Below are 20760 nucleotides of genomic sequence, written 5' to 3'. Positions count from 1 at the left end.
CTTCAAAAATAGCACAGAAAATTAAAAGGCTTAAAATGTATTTTAATAAGTTGATGCTGCATACTGCTCCATTTCTCAGAAAACTCCAAATTTAAGGTATCAGGAACAAATCAAACATGGTACACCAATAAAAAATGCACAGCATAACTACCTAAGATAGGCAAGGCTAAGAGCTACTGTCAGACCATCAGCATACAGCAACCCTGTTCCCAAGATTGTACTAGGCCTATCAAGAAAAGCTGTGAATAGCAACATCATAGACACAGAAGGGTCAATTCTTGGGTTGTCTTTACCCATGAAAAAGATGGAGGCAAGTTAACACAAGAATTTTTTTTTAAAGATATACTAAAATGAAAAGTTCTAAGAGACAATGTCTTCCTTAGGACATGAAAGGGTAATATATGGGATATAACAGAACTGTTATGTATGTTGTCTGTGACCTCTGTGGACATTTGCCTGAATTCTCACCTGGGAGTGAATGGAGCAATGGGGCTAAGGTCATTGGGGGATGTTTTGTTTTTGTGGTATATGTGGCAGTGTCTCTAGGATTGAGGGGTATAAGGACAAGAAAGCAAATAAAACATGATGAAAAAAAAATACAACGGAATGATCAAGATTAATAGGGCTCTAACTGGATCCATTTTGCTATGGTTCACCAGCCCTCAACAATCACATTTGAGATTTCAGGAATGCACCACACAGAATCAATTAAACAATATGCCACACAGAACTGATTTGTTAAATACCACCCCTCCCTTGCCCTCTGCCTCCAGCATACTCCCTAGAGTAGTACAGGCAGGGAAGACCTAACTATTGGGAAGAATCCCTAACACTTTTCCAGGGTAGAATTCTGGCTAGTCCAAAAAGGGTCCCTTCTTTTAAGGGTTTTGGGAAACTAGACAATGCAACTTTATTAGTATCGGCGACGTTTGTTTGGAGCAAATTCAGCTCCAGGAGCGGCACGGTTGAATGCAGGAGGGGTTCCACCAATTGCCCCAATTCCTTCCATTGTGGCAGCTTGGCCAAAGCGTTCAGTTGTCGGTGGGGTCTTCAAAGAGAAAAAGAAAGCACATTACAATATAACCATTGTCCTGGGGTTCCCACCCATCTATAACCTTTGAACTGTAGGCCATTTCCGCTCAATTATTCAAGGCTCCTAATGCTGGTTATGGGTGACCAAGGCTATCTAGAATTATAGTGGACAACCCTGAGAAGATGTCTGAATTAGAGAGCCACCCCAAAATGATACCTTAATAATTTATCCATATTCCTCATTACTGAACAAGCAATAGTACATACTAACTTCCTAAGCTAGGTAAGTTCTAGCCAAGTCTTTTTTCCTGAGGTAGGTATGTAGATAAGGGCCATATCCAGCAACCTTGAGGCTATCCCAGTTTGGGCACTATTATGGCAACAGACCCAAAACAAGCTCTGAACTCTATAAGCCATGAAATCTTTAGATTCATTTTTTAAATTTTTGTGGTATAGGGGATTAAACCCAGGATTTACCACTGATCCACATCCCCAGCCCTTTTAATTTTTTGAGATAGGCTCCTGTCACTAAGTTGCCCAGATTGGTCTGGAACTTCCAATCCTCTTGCCTCAGTATGAGTAGCTGGGAAGATTCACATCTATTTCATATTATAATGTATACCCTTTATTTGACTTGCTCCCAAAATCTACCTGTTCACCCAAGACAGCAACTAAACAGCCTGACCAATCATACAGAGGTCAGCTGTCTTAACTCTGACATAAAAATACAGTTTGATAACTGAGTTTTTTCAAGATTAAAAAATAAAGACATTAGGGCTGGCAATGTAGCTCAGTTATAGAGTGCTTGCCTAGCATGCAAGACACTGGGTTCCATCCCTAGCATCACAAAAAAGAAAAAAGAAAACCTTTAAAATGGGGGCTGGGGTTGTAGCTCAGTGGTAGAGCATTTGCCTACCACATGTGAGGCAATGGGTTTGATCCTCAGCACCACATATAAATGAATGAATAAATAAATAAACAAATAAATAAATAAATGGTATTGTGTCCATCTATAACTAAAAAAAATTCTCAGTTGATAGTGTGTCTGCCTTACATGCACAAGGACCTGGGTTCAATCCCTAGCACTACAAAAAAAAAATTAAAGTTACATTTCAAGTTTATCAGTAGTCTTAGTCTGATGGATACCTATAACAAAACTGAGATAGCTCCAGAGGCAATGAAGGTAAAGCCCTTTTTCCTCTTCCTCCTACCATTTGGAAATTATTACTAAAACCCTATAGTTTATTACCAGGCCCAAAGTTCCATCCGGCATCATAGTGGCAGGTCCTGGAGGAGCTGGGGTACCAGCTGGCACAGGAGCAGGGGGCATGGCGCCTCTGTTATTTATGCCCATAGCACCTAAAGCAGAGTTGTGTGATCAGTACAGGGAATAGAGATTGACAGTTTCTTTCTATACCAAAGGAAATAATTTAACAAGACCTCTGGGCTAGATGTCAAACCCCAAGAACATGTTGTTTCTATAAATGTCAGGCTTTTAAATCTGCAGTAGGTAGTAAAAGCTACATACTTCATCAGATACCAAACAAAAATGGAAAAGGAAATCAGATCCATTGATTAACCCCTTAATTCCTTACCTCCCATAGCCATCTGGCCCATCCTTATCTCTTGCTCTCTCTGAAAAAAAAAAAATCTTAAGAGTTCAAGGCAGCAGTGCATTTTACCACCATCCACTGAGGATCACTCACTAAGGTAAGTGATAACACATCAATGAGACCAGAGGAGGAACAGAAAGCGGGGTGAAAAGAAGGGGGGGGGTGCTGGGGGATATAGCTCATTTGGTTGAGTGCTTGCCTTGCATGCACAAGGCCCTGGGTTCAATCTCAGCACCACAAAAAAAGGGGGGGAAGGGTTGGGGTTGAGGCTCAGCAGTAGAGCACTCGCCTAGCACTTACGAGGCCCTGGATTCGATCCTCAGCACGACATAAAAAAATAAAGATATTAAAAAAAATTTAAAAAGGGGGGATATTTAATTTCTTCTGGCGCTCCAACTTGTACAACTATAAAGATAGCAATGTCTCATCTTACAGTCACTAAGTCTAAACAGCTTTCCATCCCAAATTGCCCATGAGAAAAAGATAAGCTCCACTTCAAACCTTACCTCTCTTTCCTAAATTCTTTTCCTAGAATAAGTTTCATAGCATAGAAAAACTGGTCATAACTTGGAGTTATACTAAACAGTTCATGGTGGATTTATGATATCACAACTGGCCTGGTGTATCACGGGTACATGGGACATATACCGCATCAGGGAAGGTCCCCTTGAATCCTTCCTGCTGTCGCCGCATCATCTCTTCTTGTTGCCGCCGCATTTCTTCCTCACGGCGCCTACGCTCCTCTTCCTGCCTATAAAGTCACCAAAGTTTTTAAGATACAAGCATTCCAGGACTTTAGCAAATTATTTTAATAGGAGACTGAGCCAAGCAGATCAGTCTGCTGAAACTATCATAGCCCATCAGGAACTAAGGCAACATCCACAGAATTATCTAGAGAACAGTACTTAGCTGCTCTCTCTTTATCATGGCCCCAGGAAATTCCTAGTACCACAGACAGCTAAACATCTCCCATCTCTGGAGAACCAGAGAAGCACCCAGGAGATATTTGCTAATAAATTTACAAAGGTATGATATAGCACACTGGTAAGGAAGCAAAACCCCAGCCCTCCTTTAAAAAAAGGAGGGCTGGGGTTTTGGCTAAGTGGTAGAGCATTTGCCTAGCTTGTGTGAGGCACTGCATTAGATTCTCAGCATCACATATAAATAAATAAAATAAAGTCCATTGACAACTAAGAAACTATTAAAAAAAAAAGCATGCAGGGGTGGAAGGGTGGTAGGGATGTTTGAGAAAAGCAGTTACCTGAGCTCCAGTTGCTTTCTTTTTTGCACCTCTTGGTTGTGCAGCTCTTCCATTCTTCGAAGTTCTTCTTGGCGCCTCATCAAATCTAGAAACAAATTGATCGTATTCGTCATTCTCTTCATATATGCCCAATAATTTTCCATAAATAAAGATCCAGAAAGCTCAAGGCATGTGTACACTGGTAATCCCAGCTATATAAAAGGTTGAGGCAAGAGGATCAAAAATTTTGAAGCTGGCTTGGGAAACTCGACAAGACCCCAACTCAAAATAAAACAAAAAGGGCTGGAGATGCAGCTTAGTAGTAGAACACTTTCTTGGCCCTATGTTCAATCTCCAGTACTAGAAAAAAAAAGATGTAGAAATTAAAGAGGAACTTAATCTGAGCTGTCACTTGACAAGTCCAGATTCCAAAATGAAGTCAAACCTAGTATGTCCTTGCCCACAGAATCTATAATCCTGTCACATCTCCAAGAGCATTTGCCTACCAAGATCAACATGTTTCAGGGAATAAAAGTGAAGATTTAGCATACTGGTGGCACATGTCTGTAATCCCAGCTACTCAGGAGGCCAAGGCAGGAATACAAATTTGAGGCCAGCCTGGGAAACATAGTGAGATCTATCTCAAAAAATAAACAGGGATGGAGATGTAGCTCAGTGGTAGAGTGACCCTAAGTTCAACACCACCCCCCAAACACAAAAAGTCAGAAATTTTGGTCTTTCTCAACTGAATGACACAAAGAAACTCCTGGAAAAAAAGCATTTTGTTCTTTTAGTTTTAAGAATTACAGACTTGGGCTGGGGTTGTGGCTCAGTGATAGAGCACTTGCTTGCCTAGCTTGCGAGGCACTGGGTTCAATCCTCAGCACCACATAAAAATAAGTGAAAAAAAAAAGAAAAAAGAAAGACTTTTACTCACCCTGCCTCATTAGCATGACCTGGTGCTCATGACGAGCAGCCTCCATCTCCATTTCCAGCTTCTCACGAGCCTCCTTGATGTTGCGATCCACCTGGTCCTGCTGCTGTTTCTCCATCTCAATGAGTGCCTTCCAACGCATGGCATACTCATACTCAAAGGAACCAGGCTGTGCAAATCTGGGTGGCTGCTCTCGCTCCCTGAAGACAAGCTTCCAAGATTACTAACTTTTTTCAAGATTCCACCATCTAAAGCATCACATTCCTATTGAGTGCCAGTGAAACCATAGAGCAAAGAAAGACCTGACTCTTTTAAGCATCCTTTTTAAAGCTTCCTCAAGGGGCCTGGGGTTGTGGCTCAGTGGTAAAATGCTTGCCTAGCATGTACAAGGCCCTGGGTTCGATCCTCAGCACCACATAAAAATAAATAGAATAAAGGTATTTGTGTCCAACTACAACTAAAAAATAAATATTAAAAAAAAAGCTTCCTCAAGAGTCAGGAGTGGGCTGGGGTTGTGGCTCACTGGTAGAGTGCTTACCTAGCATGTGTGAGGCACTGGGTTCGATTTTTAGCACCACATGGAAATAAATATTTATAAAGGTCCACCAACAACTAATAAAAATTTTTTTTAAAAAGTCAGGAGTGGTGGCACAAGCCTATAATCTCAGGGAATTAGTAGGCTGAGGCAAGAGGATCATAAGTTTAAGACCAGCATAAGCAACGTACTGAGACCTGTCTCAAAATTAAAAAAAAAGGGGGGGGGAAGGGTGTGGGGGCTGGGGATGTGGCTTAGTGGTTAAGTGCTACTTGGTTCAATCCCCAGTACAAATAAATAAATAAATAAGCTTCCTTAAGAATCGGCAAATACCAGGCTGATGTTATAGCTCAGTAGCAGAGCACTTGTCTAGCACTTGTGAGGGATTGGGTTCAAACTTCAGCACCACATAAATAAATAAAATAAAGGTATTGATTGTGTCCATCTACAACCAAAAATATTTTTTTAAAAAGTCAGTGCTAGGATTATGGCTCAATGATAGAACTTGCCTAGCACGTGTGAGGTACTGGGTTTGATTCTCAGATCAGCATATAAATAAAATAAAGTACCATTGATAACTAAAAAAACAAAGAATAGTCAAATATAGCTGGGCACAGTGGCACACACCTTTAAATAATCCCAGTGACTTCAGAGACTGAGTCAGGAGGGTGACATATTTAAAGACAGCCTCAGCAACTTAGCGAGACCCTGTCTCTAAATAAAAAAAGGGCTGGGGATGTAGCCCAGTGGTGATGCATTCCTGGGTTCAATCCCTAATACCAAAATGAAAAACAAACAAATAAACAACAACAACAACAACAACAAAAAACCCAGCATGGACAAATACCTAATAGGTAATCTATCAGGGTCACGTACTTGTGAAATTGCTGGTTCTTTATAACCAGCTTCTCTGGAAGCCCTTCTTCATCATCTAACTGGTCCATTGGCTCCACAGTCACAGGGCGAGGAAATCTGGGTAAAAAGAAGGTCAGTGTTAATAAAACTATAATACACAAGGCATCTGCCCAGCCTTTCCACTGACACAATGAATTAGGAGTTCTGAAGGAGTTTTTACATATAATCCAGGTAATTAAGTTCTTTTATTGGCATTATGGAAAACCTGGGGCTAATAGGTGGAGTTAGGTGTCAGACTTATGAACATACCCACAAAATATATTGCAAATACATCAAGATGCAGGACTTACCTACAACCTGAATACCCAATATCTACAAAACCCAAGAAAATTAACTGGGGTAAATTCTAAGAAATACTGCATGTACAAAACAACTTTTCAGAGTTCTAAAACTTCACAGTAGAAGACGACTTAATAAGGATTAAATGGCAACCTAAGTAAAAGACTAGAAACTCTCCTAGAATGCTGAAATAATTAGTCTTTAAATGGGGCCTGGAATTTTAGCTCGGTGGCAGAGCGCTTGCCTCACACATGCTAGGCAAGTGCTCTGAGGCATTGGGTTCAATCCTCAGCACCACATCAAACACAAATTAAAGCATTCTGTCCATCTACAACTACCAAAAAAAAGAGAAAAGTTTTAAACATGCCTATAATCCCAACTAATCAGAAGGCTGAGGAAGGAGGATCAAAACTTTCAGGCCAGTCTGGGCAACTTAGCCAAAACCTGTCTCAAAATAAATTTTCTTAAAAAAATGGGGAGGGGGGGATGGGGTTATGGCTCAGTGGTAGAAGCAGCATTGGGTTTGATCCTCAGCATCACATAAACACAAACAAAATAAAGGTACTCTGTCCATCCACAACTAAACCAAATTTTAAAAAGTGGGGAGTGGGGACTAGGACACTTAGTTCAGCACTGAAGCACCTGTCTATTACATGCAGGGCCCTGGGTTTGATTCCCCAGTGTTACCAAAAAATAAAAAAGTCTTTAAATGAACATTGGGTCATGGTTACTAGAGGTTAATTCTGTAGTCCAGAAATAATTAGGAACCCAAGGTCTATTTCTGAAAACGCTTCACTTACGTGGTTAGCAGGAAAGACCCTTCACTGCATCTGTCCAGAGCTTTCCGAGCAGCTGGCTTCCCTGAGAACTCAACAATGCCTTTTCCTGAGGGTCTTCCTCGATCATCCACAATGACTACGGCCCTCTCCACCTGGCCAAACACAGAAAAAGCTTCTTCCAGCAGTTCGTTAGACACGTACTGAGGAAGGTTTCGAACCGTAAGGGATGCACTATGGCAAGCAAAGCGCACACGCAGCTGTTTTCCACGGAGTGGCATATTGTCCAGCTCTACTTTGGCAATTTCCGCCAGAGTTCGTGTTTCCTAAAAAGAAAAGAATTAGAGTAACTCAGTTTAACAAAGACTGAGCAGCTACTGATAACCTAATGAAAATCTCAGTAACAAAATTATTAGCCCCAAAACCTTGGCAGTAAGCACATAAATAAACATAGGTATACTGGATGTTGTAGCACACACCAGGAATCCCAGTGACACAGGAACCTGAGGCAGGAGAACCTCAAGTTTGAGGCCAACCTCAGCAACTTTGTGAGACCCTATCTCAGAACAAAGGGTAGTTCAGTGCTAGAGCTTGTCTGTGGATTCAATCCCTACTACTTGGGAAAAAAAAACATGGAGAGGACTAGAATTATACTGTCTTTCAGGTTAACTCCTTAGTTACCCTAATTGATTGGAATTGGAAATTCTACAAGTTCATACAAGTATTAACAGGTCAGATCATTCATCAAAGACCATCCTAAAATCTAAACTATTTATAAATATTTTAATTTTATGTAGCAACATAAATAATTATGTCCTCCAACAGGCATCTTTTAGAACCACAGACCTTGAGACACCCACATCTCCTTGCATCACTAAAGAGTGATTTTGATACTCAGAGAAAATGACTTGTCTGTATAGTCTTTAGTGGCAGATAGGAATGAAAACTAGTTCTGACTACCCTATCCGGTGATCTTGATGTTATATTATATTCCTAATTTATAAAGGTGCATATCTTGAAATATTTTTCCTGCATACAATTTTCTCAAATCAAAAAGAATTTTTAAAATAAGGTATACATCTAAAAACGAGTGGCATTAGCCAGACGTGGTGCTGCATGCCTGTAATCCCAGCAACTTGGGAGGCTGAGGCAGGAGGATCCCAAGTTCAAAGCCAGCCTTAGCCATTTAGTGAGGTCCTAAACAACTCAGCAAGACCCAATCTCAAAATTAAAAATAAAAGGGTAGAGTACCCCTGATTCAATTCCCAGTACCAACAAAAAAATGTAGAACTGGCCAGGCATGGTGACAAACAAGAGTAATCCCAGCTTTTCAGGATGGCTGATGCAGAAGGAATTGAAGTTTGAAGCCAGCTATGCAATTTAGGGAGAAGCTGCCTCAAAATAAAAAAATAAAAAGTACTGAATATGAAGCTCAGTGTAGAGCACCCCAGGTTCAATCCCCAGGACCAAGGCGGGGAAAAAAACACCCCACAGAATGTCTAGTTGAACACAAAATCTTATATAAAAATTATAGCTCGGTGGTAGAGCACTTGCCTACCATGTGTGAGGCATTGGGTTTGATTCTCAGCACCACACATAAATAAATAAATGTGCATTAACAACTAAAAAATATTTTTTAAAAAAATCAACATATTAAACTATACTCAATGGACAGCAAATGGGGGAAGGCAGATAAAACAAAATTAACAAGAGGTGATAATTACTGAAGTTTGGCACTGCATGTTCATTATACTATTCTGTTTACTAGGGTTTTTTTGGGGGGGAGGGGGGAGGGGGTACCAGGGCTTGAATTTAGGGACACCAAGTCACATCCCCAGCCCTTTTTTGTATTTTATTTAGAGAAAGGGTCTCATTGAGTTGCTGAGTCTGACTCTGAACTCACCATCCTCCTGCTTCAGCCTCCTGAGGCACTGGGTGTGTACCACTGAGCCTAGCTATTCTGTTTATTTCAATGTTTGAAATTTCCCAATTAAATTATAAAAAGTTCCAAAGGACATAAATTAATCTGTTTCCTAGGAAAGTGAGCCGATATCGTCCTTATAATCTACATAAAAATTTATAAGCATCTAAAAGTCTGAAAATCATTTCCACTACATACTTATGGTTCCATATCCATCATTCCCAAGCACCCCTACCTCTTTAAAGCACATAAAAACCACAGATGCTCACCAAGCGGATAAAGCCAAAGCCTTTATCCTTATGAATGAAAACTTCGCCTGCCTTCCCGTATTTCTCAAATAGTTTCCTCATTTCCTCCTCAGTGATGTCAGGAGGGAGATTACCCACAAAGAGACGGCTACGTTGGGTGAAGGTCTTCTCTCCTGGTTTCCTAAAATTCTTCAGGTCAATAGTCAAACCTTCATCTGTAAGAAGACACACAGTGACTCAAAAGATTAGGGAGAAAGATTTACAGTCACATTATCAAAGAGCTGTCTGTAACTTCTGCTAGATTAGGAAAACAATTGCTGTAGAGAAAGCAAATATCATTTCCCAAAGCAACCTATCTACTCTCTAGTTAACAGTAAATCGTACCTTAGAATGTGAAAATGATATGCAGAGATCTGAGAGGGAATTCTCAATAATTCTACTGTAGGCCAGAAATGAAGCTTCACTGATACATACACACATACTCACATAAGAGGTTCGGGCCCAAGAATAAATTAAGCAGTTTAAGGAATCCTATGTCACAACTAGATTTTGTTGTTGTTGTTGTTGTTTTGTACTAGGGATTTAACCCAGGGGCACTCAAGCACCAAGCCACATCCCCAACCCTATTTTGCATTTTATTTAGAGACAGGCTCACTGAGTTGCTCAGCACCCTGCCATTGCTGAGGCTGGCTTTGAATTCATGATCCTCCTGAGCAGCTGGGATTACATGTGTGCACCACCACTGCATACAGCTAAATTTTTAAATTTATAAAATTGCTCAGGGCTGGGACTGTAGCTTAGAGATAGGACTATATCTTGTGCCCCAGTGTTAAATTGCAGTAACAATTATAAAAAATAATTGTTCTATTTTCTTAAACTCTTAAAATTTAAACTATAATTGTCATTTTCCTAACCTCTTTCTAATCTTCATTACCTTAATAGTTCCTATTCTTTTAGGTTAGGGCAATGGAAAAAAAAAAGAAATTAGTTGTGTTTGCCTCACATGCACAAAGCCCTGGGTTCAATCCCAGCACTACCAAAAAAAAAAAAAAAAAAGGTATATTCTTTGTAGGAATTTTTGGAAATAAAGGAGTTAAGACTGGTTATAATCTTAATCAGAGGGATATAATAGGTACTCACATGTTTACTGAGTGAATGGAAACATACAAAGAGTTTTCCATGTTTAAAATGGCCTGGAGTAGGCCCCGGGCAAAAAGAATTATACTCAGTACCAGATTTCTCCAATAAGCTTTAAAGACTTGCCCTATATTCTCTTGAACTATCAGTCATCTGATGACCATCCCTAAGAACCATGCTGAGGTACAATATACAAACATCTGTTGGAAAAAAGTATGACGCAAAGCCTTATTCCCTTATAATAATCCCTGGAGACTAATCTAAAACCAAGAACCCACTCCCAAGAGGAAATCTATTTCTACAACATCACCTAGCATTTACTCACTTTGGCTGCTGGCCTGTTGCCCATTTGCAGGTATTGGTGGTGGTGGTGGCTGCTGCTGTTGCTGCTGGTGGTGCTGCTGGTGGTGATGCTGATGATGTTTCCTTGGAGTATGGTTCTGTTTCTCCAAATTAAAGGTTTTATTGCTCTGCATTTTTGCACCCTAAAAAGAAAAAAAGTAGACTTATAAAACACAATCAGTGATGAAAATGCAATCCATCCCATCCTGATGACCTTCATGTCTTAATTACCTTTGATATTCTAGCTTTTGCTGAATCCAAACAATTAGATATGTGGAACACTATGGCAAAAAAGTACAATTTGAAAATCTAAAAACACACTGTGAGGCCCTAAATTAAATCTAATCCCCAGAGATATGAAAAGCAGCCAAACAGAACTAAATGAAAACAATTGGCACTAAAATAACTTAAGGGACCTCCCAATTCTATTCTATACATTAATAGGAAACCAACTACCTCCCCCAAAAAATCTACTTAAAACTTGCCCTCATCATATGCATGTATAATTTTGGTTTTTTTGGGGAGGTAGTATTGAGTATTGACCACCAGGCCTCACATATTCTAGACAAGTACTCTACTACTGAGGCTACATCCCTGCCCTTCTTCATTTTTATTTTGAGACAGAGTCTTGCTAAGTTGCCCAGACTGGTCTTGAACTTGCCATCCTCCTGCCTCAGACTCCCAAGCACTTGGAATTACAGGAGTGTGCCACCATGTCTGGTTCCTTATCATGTATTAAAGCACATTTAAAAAACAATGATTGGGGTTGGGGCTCAATAGTAGAGCATTTGCCTGGCATGTGTGAGGCACTGGGTCAGCACCACATACAAATAAATAAGTTAAGTAAAGGTTAATTGACAACTAAATATTTTTTTAAAAAAATAACAACACGGGCTGGGATTGTGGCTCAGTGGTAGAGCGCTCGCCTAGCACGGGCAGGACCTGGGTTTGATCTTCAGCACCACATAAAAATAAAGGCATTGTGTTGTGCCCATCTATACCTAAAAAATTTTTAAAAATCACAATGATTATGACTAGGGATGTAACTCTGTGGTAGAGTGCTTGCCCAGCAACAAACACAAACATACACACACACTCAGAGACAATTACAATGACTGAAACAGATTCTAGTTATCACAAAAGACAAAGTCTAGTTCTTCCCTGGCACCTAGCATGGTCCTAAACCCATAGGACACTGCAGAATCAGTAATGGGTAAGTATGGGTTTTGGGGTTAAACATACTTAGGTTTGGATCATGGTCCTAATGTGTACCACCTATGTACTACTTAGTAAATTACTTCTGTATCTGTTTCTTCTGATATTATAAGGCCACCTCAAGGTGGCTAACAAATATTTGAAACATTCATCTGGCATACAGTAAGCATTCAAGGAAAGCTATTCATAATGAAAATATAAGTTAACTACCAAAGCAATAAAAGCAAATATAAAAAGATGATTACTATTATTTTGCAGTTTAAAAATCACAGGTTAAAAATAAAACAAAATACAAATTCTTGGTATAACTCAGACTGAACCCAGTTGGTACTCTTTAAAAATTTTCTAATTGGGCTGGGGATGTGGCTCAAGCGGTAGCACGCTCACCTGGCATGCATGCGGCCCGGGTTCGACCCTCAGCATCACATGCAAACAAAGATGTTGTGTCCGCCAAGAACTAAAAAATGAATATTAAAATTCTCTCTCCTCTCTCTTTAAAAAAAAAAAAGAGAGGGCAAAGACTTTAAATTCTCACTTTCTGTTTAAAAAAAATTTTTTAATTGACCAGGTCAAAAATACTGAGGATCGCCCTCCTCATCCAAGGACACTTCTCCAGAATATGAATTAAGACAAGTTCTCCCAATCAGAATTTAGCTGAAGATGCAGGAAAGGACCTTTTCATGAATATTACATTGTTAATGTTTATCTATCTATAAAATTATTATTATTATTTGGATAAAGGAAATGTGACAAAGTCTCGATAACTGTTGGTTTTAAATGATAGCTATATACAAAAATTTTCCTAAACCGGGTGAGGTGGTACATGCCTGTAATCCAAATGACTCGGGGCTGAAGCAGGAGGATCATGAGTACAAAGTCAGCCTCAGCAATTTATCAAGGTCTTAAGCAATATGGCAAGACTCTGTCTCTAAAATATATAAAAAGGGCTTGGGGTGTGGCTCAGTGACCAACTGCCCTTGGATTCAATCCCTGGTACCAGAAAAAATTTTTTCCTAATATATTTTATATCACATCCAAAAGAAAGAACATGGCAGGCATGCAAAAACATAAATAAATTAATTTTTAAAAGTTGGACCAAGTCCTGAAATCCCAGCACCTTGGGAGGTGGAGATGACAGGATCCCAAATTCAAAGTCAGCCTCAGCAACTTAGTAAGGCCCTAAGAAACTTGCAAGACCCCATCACAAAATAAAAAATGAAAAAATCTGGGGATGTCGCTCAGTGGTTAAATACTCCTAGGTTTAATCCCTAGTATAAAAATAAAACAAAAAAACCCATGAGAACCTCAAATCAAATTATCATATTGTATCCAAAAATTATTTGATAAGACAATAGATGAAACAAAAGCTATCAAGATGTCCAATACTCATTTTGATACTGGAGTTAAACCCTGGGTTGCTTTACCACTCAGCCACACCCCAGCCCTTTTTAGTTTGTTTTGATTGGTAACTGGGGAATGAGCCCAGGGTCATTTTACCACTGAGCTACTGACCTACATCCCCAGAACTTTATTTTGAGACAGGGTCTCTTGCTAACTTATTTACTGCCTTGCTAAGTTGCTGAGGCTTACAGGCATGTGCCACCAAGACTGGCCCTTGAGTAACTGAGGCTGACCTTGAACCCGCCATCCTCTTGCCTCAGCCTCCAGAGTTGCTAGGATTACAGGCCATGCCACCATGGCAGGACGACACTTTTGTATTTTGATACAGCATACATACATGGAGTATAACTTTCCATTTTTGTGATTATACACACTGTGGAGTTACACTGGTCATATATTCAGATATGAACATAGGAAAATTATGTCCAATTCATTCTACTGTCTTTCCCATTTCCATGTCCCCTCCCTTCCTCCCATTCCCCCTATCCAATTCAGTGAACCTCCTCCACTCCTCCCTCCCCACCTGCCTATTTTGACTTGGCATCCGCATATCAGGGAGAACATTTGGCCTTTGGTTTTGGGGGATTGGCTTGTTTCACTTAGCATTATAGTCTCCAGTTCCATCCATTTACCTGCAAATGTCATAATTTAATTCTTTATGGCTGAGTAATATTCCAGTGCCACTCTTTACAAGTCAGGAATACTACTCTTAGAAATTCAGCCTAAGAAGATTTTAATGATCTTCATGGTAACAAAATAAAAATAATTTAAATACCAAAATTAGAGGAATGGGCTGGGGTTTTGGTGCAGTGATAGAGCACTTGCCTGGCATCGGTGAGGCACTGAGTTCAATTCTCAGCGCCACATATGAATAAAACAAAGGTCCATCAACAACTAAATAAAAAATTTAAAAAAGGTTTTTTATATTGTTATGGTATATCTACACAATGGATGTTTCAAAACAGTAAAAAAATTATGAAGATGCAGAACTGGGCATGGAGCTCAATGGTACAATGCTTGATTGGAGGGCACATAAACCCCAGGTTCAATCCCCAGCATGGAAAAAAATAAATCACAAAAACATCATAAAAATGAAAAATGTTTGCTCTTAAGAGCAAATTTTAATTTAATGTATGAATGCAGGAAAGGAACAGAAGGTAAACAAAAATAAAAACGAGTGCCTTACTTTCAGGTACTTGAAAATTTTTCATTTTACTAATTCACTTAATAAATGTTCACTGAATGCTTACTATTTGTAGGTGCTAATCTAGATGCTTGGGATGGATCAGTTAACAACACATTTGTGACTTCCAAGCTTACTTTCAAGGGAGAAATAAAATGGTATAAATAAGGAAACCACACAGTATTTAACAGGTAGGTACTATGGGAAAACTAAAAAAAAAAATAGGGAGCCAGTAAAGCAGGCAGTGAAAAGAGGCAGACTTCAGTTTTAAATAGAGCAGTTCATACTTAAAGACAGATTTGAATTTTCTCATTATTAATATTGTGATTCTCAATCCTACAAAGCATCAGAAATTACAATAAGGTACTTATTACAAAATATATCGTGAATATAGAAAACTAGCAGGAAGCAGTGGTGCATGTGTAAAATCATGGCGACTAGAGATATTGGCACAAGGAGATCTCAAGTTTGAGATCAACCTGTCTCAAAACATAATAGAAGAAGGCAGGCACAGTAGTGCACACTTGTAATCCCAGCAGCTCAGAAGACTAAGGCAGAAGGATCATGAGTTCAAAACCAGCCTCAGGAAAAAAAAAAAAAAGCAAGACACTAGCAACTCAGACCCTGACTCTAAATAAAATTCAAAATAGGGCTGGAGGTGTGGCTCAGTGGTTCAATCCCTGGTACCCGAAAGGGCTGGGGTCATGGCTCAACAGTAGAGCAATCACCTTGCACATGTGAGACCTGGGTTTGATCCTCAGCACCACATAAAAATAAATAAGTGAAATAAAGGTATTGTGTCCAACTAAAAAAATAAATATTTTTTAAAAATGAAAAATAATAAAATAAAATAAAAAAGAAGAAGGGCTGGGGGTATGGCTCAGTGGTAGAATACTTGCCTAGCATGCTTAAAGCCCTTGGTTCAATCCCAAGTACCAAATAATAAATATTTTTCATGGTACTATAACAATCAAAATAACTTAAATATCCAAAATTAGAAGAAAGGTTTATGTTAAATTATGATACATCAAGTGTGGTGGCACATGCCTGTAATTCCACAACTCAGGATGTTGAAGCAGGAGGATCTAGTCCAAGGCCAGCCTCAGCAGGTTAGTAAGATCCTATCTCAAAATAAAATAAAAAGGGGTGTTGGGTGGCTCAGTGGTAGAGTCCCTCTGGGTTCAATTTCTAGTATTCCTCACCCCCACACAAAATTACATCTATACAATAAAATGTTTCACAGCATTAAATGTTTGAAGACAAGGACTGGAGTGCAATGGTTTTATGAAGAAATAGAACTTACAAATAAACATAAAACTAAAATCCACAGACCTACCACCAAAGTCATTGTTAACAGTTTAGAATACTCTTCTAATATTTTAAACTGTGTATTATAAAGAAAACTATAATTACTTTTTCTTCATGATGCATCAGAACAGCTTTTCTGTCATAAATCTTTTTTCCCTCAGTACTAGAGACTGAATTCAGGAGCACTTTACCACTAAACTACACAAATTCTTTTGAGACAGGTGAGACATGTCTAAGTTGCCCAGGCTGGCTTTTTTGCAATCCTCCTGCCTCAGCCTCCCAATCACACTGAGATTACAGATGTGTCTCAACCCAAGTCATTAAGTCTTTTACATTAATTTGTTAATGGAAACAGTATTCAGCTATCAACCAAACCCCCACTATACTCAACACTTAGGTTGTTCATTATTTACATCATTGTAATCAATATTCATAGATCTATTTTGAGGCACATCCAGAACTAAATATTCCTCCTGCAATTTCCACTTTTTAAAATTCACCTTCCAAGTCATACATCATTATTTCAATAACTGAAATCATAATGCAACATTATATGTTCAGCTTTTCCTTATTTCTGAAGTGTCAACATAATTTCAAACAGCTAAAAAGTCCATCTGAACAGATGCTAATTTACTAAACTATTCCCTACTACTACCGCGGCCCGGGCTTTGCCTTGTAGCACTTTGGATTAAACCAAGGGGCCCTTTACCAGTGAGCACATCCTCATTTTTTTTTTATTTGAGGCAGTGTCTAAGTCACCAAGACTGCCTCAAACTTTTTATTTATTTTTTAGTTATAGGTGGACACAATATCTTTATTTTATGTGGTGCTGAGGATCGAACCCAGTGCCTCATGCATGCTAGGCGGACACTACCTCTGAGCCACAACTCCAGCCCCTCAAACTTTTGATCCTCATGTCTCAACCTCCCAAGAAGCTTAGATTACAGGTGTGTGCCATCAGGCCTGGCAGCTTTTTCTTATTACAAGGCTGCAGCAAATGTTACTGTTTCTAGCTTTCTGTTTAATTATTTTCTTAGGATAACTTTACTTATTTATTTACTTTTTGATACTGGGAAGTAAACCCAGAGGCACTCTACTACTGACCTATTATCTCCAGTCTTTTTAATTTTTTGAGAAAGGTTCTCAATAAATTTCACAGGTAAATTCAAACTTGTGATCTTCCTGCCTCAGCCTCCCAAGCAGATGGGACTAGTTAGGTTCACAGGCAAGTGCCACCATGCTTGGCTTTTTAGGTTAAATTCTGAAAAATAAATATTTGTGACTCTTGTCAGTAGTACAGCATAGTGCAGCCCTGTTTCTCAAAAAGGTTAATTTTAAACACCATGAACAAGTGTAGTAGCTTCACAGTAAATGGAGCACCTTTTTTAAAATAAGGAAAGCAAAACTTGAAATGTAGCTTAGTGCTGGAACACTTGCCTAGTACATGAAAGGCTCTGGGAAATTCAAAATTCAATTCCTAGCTTCACAAAGGGGGAAAAAAGAGAAAATCCTGTTTTCAAAAATAAGATGGGCTGAGTGCGGTGATGCACATCTGAGACTTGGGAGGCTGAGGCAGGAGGATGGCAAGTTCAAAGCCAGCCGTAGCAAAAACCCTGTCTCTAAATAAAATACAAAATAGGGCTGGATATGTGGCTCAGTGGTTGAGTGCCCCTGAGTTCAATCCCTGGTAATCCTCCCACAAAAAGTCAGAAACTGGGCGTGGTGGTGCATGCCTGTAATCCCAGCAGCTGGGCAGGCTGAGGCAGGAGGATTTCAAGTTTGAGGCCAGCCTCAACAACTTTGTGAGGCCTTAAGCAACTTAGTGAGATGTTGTCTCAAATTTTTAAAAAGGACTGGGGATGTAAGTCAGTGGTAAAGCACCCCTAGATGCAATTCCTAGAACAACAACAAAAAAGATCATCTATCTGTATCTGCAGGGGGATCCCAAGTTCAAAGCCAGCCTCAGCAATTTAGCAAGGCCCTGAGCAACTTAGCAAGATGCTGTCTTAAAAAGTAAAAATGGCTAGGGATGTGGCTTAGTGGTTAAGTGTTCCTGGGTTCAATCCCCAATACCCCACCCCCACAAAAAAAAAAGGTAGGAAATTAAAACTTAGAAAATCTAAAGTTCATACCAGAAACATTTGGGAATAAGTTAAAGTGGCATTAGAATCAAATCTTTTCCTATTTGAGCCCCAGATATTAAATACCTCCCCCCTTCCCCCAGCCCAAAAGTGACCAAAGGCAGAAACTTGGGTTAATTTTACAGTTATTTCTCCCACTAGTTCTTCTTACCTTAGGTTAGAATCCAAGGAACCTTTTTTTTTCCCCCCTCCATCCTTTAATTTAGGAGTCAATGGCCCATGTCTCAGTAGCTTATATCATATTCAGGAATCCACAATACATATTTACATGTTAACAGAAATCTTTATGTAGAGATCCTTGCAAATTTTAAACATTCATAACCCTATATGTACAACATTTTATCACAATCTAATAGAAATTATCTATCTCCCAGAGGATAAATCACTAGGTGCCAAATGTCAAGATGTTCTAAATTATTTAAGACTAATCCAAGTGAGGTTGTTATTATTATTGTGGTGGTGGCTGTTATTTTGGTTTTAGAAAGTATAACCTGGAAGTTAAGAGAATAACCCCAGATATTTGGTCATTAAAAGTCAGGTACTGTGCTAAGACTACATTATCTCATTTAATGCTTACAGCTATTATTCCTCTGATAAGGAAATCCATCCAACTTCACAAGAATATGATGGAGCAAAATCTTGAACTGTTGAACTTTACAACTCATATTCATCACTATGTTACACATATAACTTGATTTCAGTTTACACTCCAAACTCACTGGCTCTGCCACCTTTACTTTCAGCCTGTTTCCCCACCTGGTATGATGGGAAAGTTATCTACCTCACAGGCCCAAATGAGATGGGTACACAGAGCACCACCTCTCATAGAAGGAACAAAGCTTAGTGGTGGAACTAAGCAATAGTTCCTGAAAACAGCAACCATCCTATTTTTGTGTTTCTGAATAAATGTTCCCACAACTCTAGTCTTTACAAAAAAAAAAAAAAAAAAAACAACCTTTCCCTTCATGTATTCTTCCCCAAAGCAGGTATTCACTCCCTAAGATTAATACTGTGTGAAACATCTTAAATACTATTTTATGCAGTACCCACAAAGTACCAAGTAATAAACTCACTACCCTCTAACTACTGGGATTCCGAATAAAGAACAAAGTATAAAGATCAGCAGCAAGGGTTTCTGTCTCTTATCCATCCCTAAGTCTAAGCCTGATGAAGAGAAAATATGTACTGATGGTTTAGAAAAACTTTAGCTACTGAGCATGACAGAAATATACAAGAATTTAGGTACAAGACCAAACATTAATCACACATCTGAAATCCAAATAAATGTTCCCTCAATTTTTAGGAACAGGGCCAAATAATTAAGAGGAAAATGCTGGTAATATATCTGGTGCAAATCTACCAGAATGAGATGGCACCCCGGATAGTCAGCCTGAAAGGTGTAAAATGCATGCAGGTTAAGGTCCTTTTATCCTAAGAGTGTCTTAGGACCTTTTCATTTAGTAACAATGAAGTTGGACATGCATAAAATATTAACTTATTTACTGTCCCCCTACTAGAGTTGCCAGATTTACCAAATAAAATACACAACTCGAATTAAATTTTACTTCTAGGTTAAAAAGGATTAGTGTAAATACCATGCAACATGTATAGAAAAATAATTGGTTGTATATGGTAAATCCTTAGTTGAGATCTCCACACTGTATCTAATAACCCTACACCTACCTCAACTTCGATTGAAGACAGCAAAGTGCCTCCCAGTCCTAACCTCGACTTCTGTTAAAAACAAAGCAAGGTGTCAGCTTACGATTAGACTTTCTCAAAGTGAAAAATAATCGACAGGAAAGCTATAAATTAAAGTTTCACTTAGAAAAGCGATGCTATAAATGGCATAACGAACTAAGCAGCAAGACCGAAAAATAGGCACACAAAAACCTAAGTACGAAAGCCATGAAGTCTCCATTAGGAAAGGAACTTCCCAGGTAAGAGTTTTCACAAAGAAACATGGCTCGAGGGGCCCCACTTGCCCTTTACGATTTAATGGCCTCGCGGGGAGGAGGAGCGTCCGACAAAGCGCCTCCTCCTCCAACCGCGACTTCAGGGCTCTCGCATAATAGACCCCACACCCTCGGGCCCAGGGCGGCTCAGAGGCCGAGAACTTACTAACACGACTAAAGATTGGGCAATGAGTCGCACAAAGAAACGGGGCGGGAAAGAAGGGCTACAGTTAAAGCCTCGAGCGAGCAGAGCTGAGAGAGCGATGGGCCCCGCGGGTGGTCTGAAATCGTTGGCGGCGGGGACAAGGCCTCAAGGGGCCTTTGAACCTCCACCCTCTCTCTAAACCTAACATCGCCCTCACCTCTTCCTTCATGGATTGTTACAAGAAACCTCACTTCCCTCCCGAACAACAACCAAGCCGTCCCAAAACTCACCCTCTACACACAGTCCTCTCCTCAGAGTAACGGCGACGCTACACGGCCTCTACCGTCCCGAGAAAAGAGCGCGCGACCGCCGGAAACGAGACGACGGAGCTCGGTGCCTCCCAAGGGGTACGAAGTGGCTTTCCCGATTGGTTATCTGAC

At 39.6% G+C, this 20760-nt stretch overlaps 1 protein-coding gene across 2 annotated transcripts; it reads right to left on the bottom strand.

The window, feature by feature from the left end:
- Positions 1-21: 21 nt before the first annotated feature.
- Nono (non-POU domain containing octamer binding) lies at positions 22-20760 on the bottom strand. 2 transcript variants are annotated; one of them, XM_005339948.5, is made up of 12 exons: positions 20611-20753; positions 19904-19954; positions 10956-11115; positions 9515-9708; positions 7349-7650; positions 6231-6326; positions 4823-5019; positions 3907-3991; positions 3294-3396; positions 2628-2667; positions 2282-2391; positions 22-1048 (listed from the first exon to the last, which is right to left on the bottom strand). In XM_005339948.5, exons 3-12 carry the CDS (start codon positions 11104-11106, stop codon positions 914-916), a joined length of 1413 nt encoding a protein of 470 aa, XP_005340005.1. In that variant the 5' UTR covers positions 11107-11115; positions 19904-19954; positions 20611-20753; the 3' UTR covers positions 22-913. The 2 variants fall into 2 exon arrangements, with proteins under 2 accessions (XP_005340005.1, XP_040137914.1); XM_040281980.2 differs by lacking the exon at positions 19904-19954 and having other exon boundaries at positions 20611-20760.

This window comes from Ictidomys tridecemlineatus, chromosome X (assembly GCF_052094955.1).
Source record: "Ictidomys tridecemlineatus isolate mIctTri1 chromosome X, mIctTri1.hap1, whole genome shotgun sequence".
NCBI classification, from domain to species: domain Eukaryota; kingdom Metazoa; phylum Chordata; class Mammalia; order Rodentia; family Sciuridae; genus Ictidomys; species Ictidomys tridecemlineatus.
This window is presented reverse-complemented; position numbering and strand designations above follow the sequence as displayed.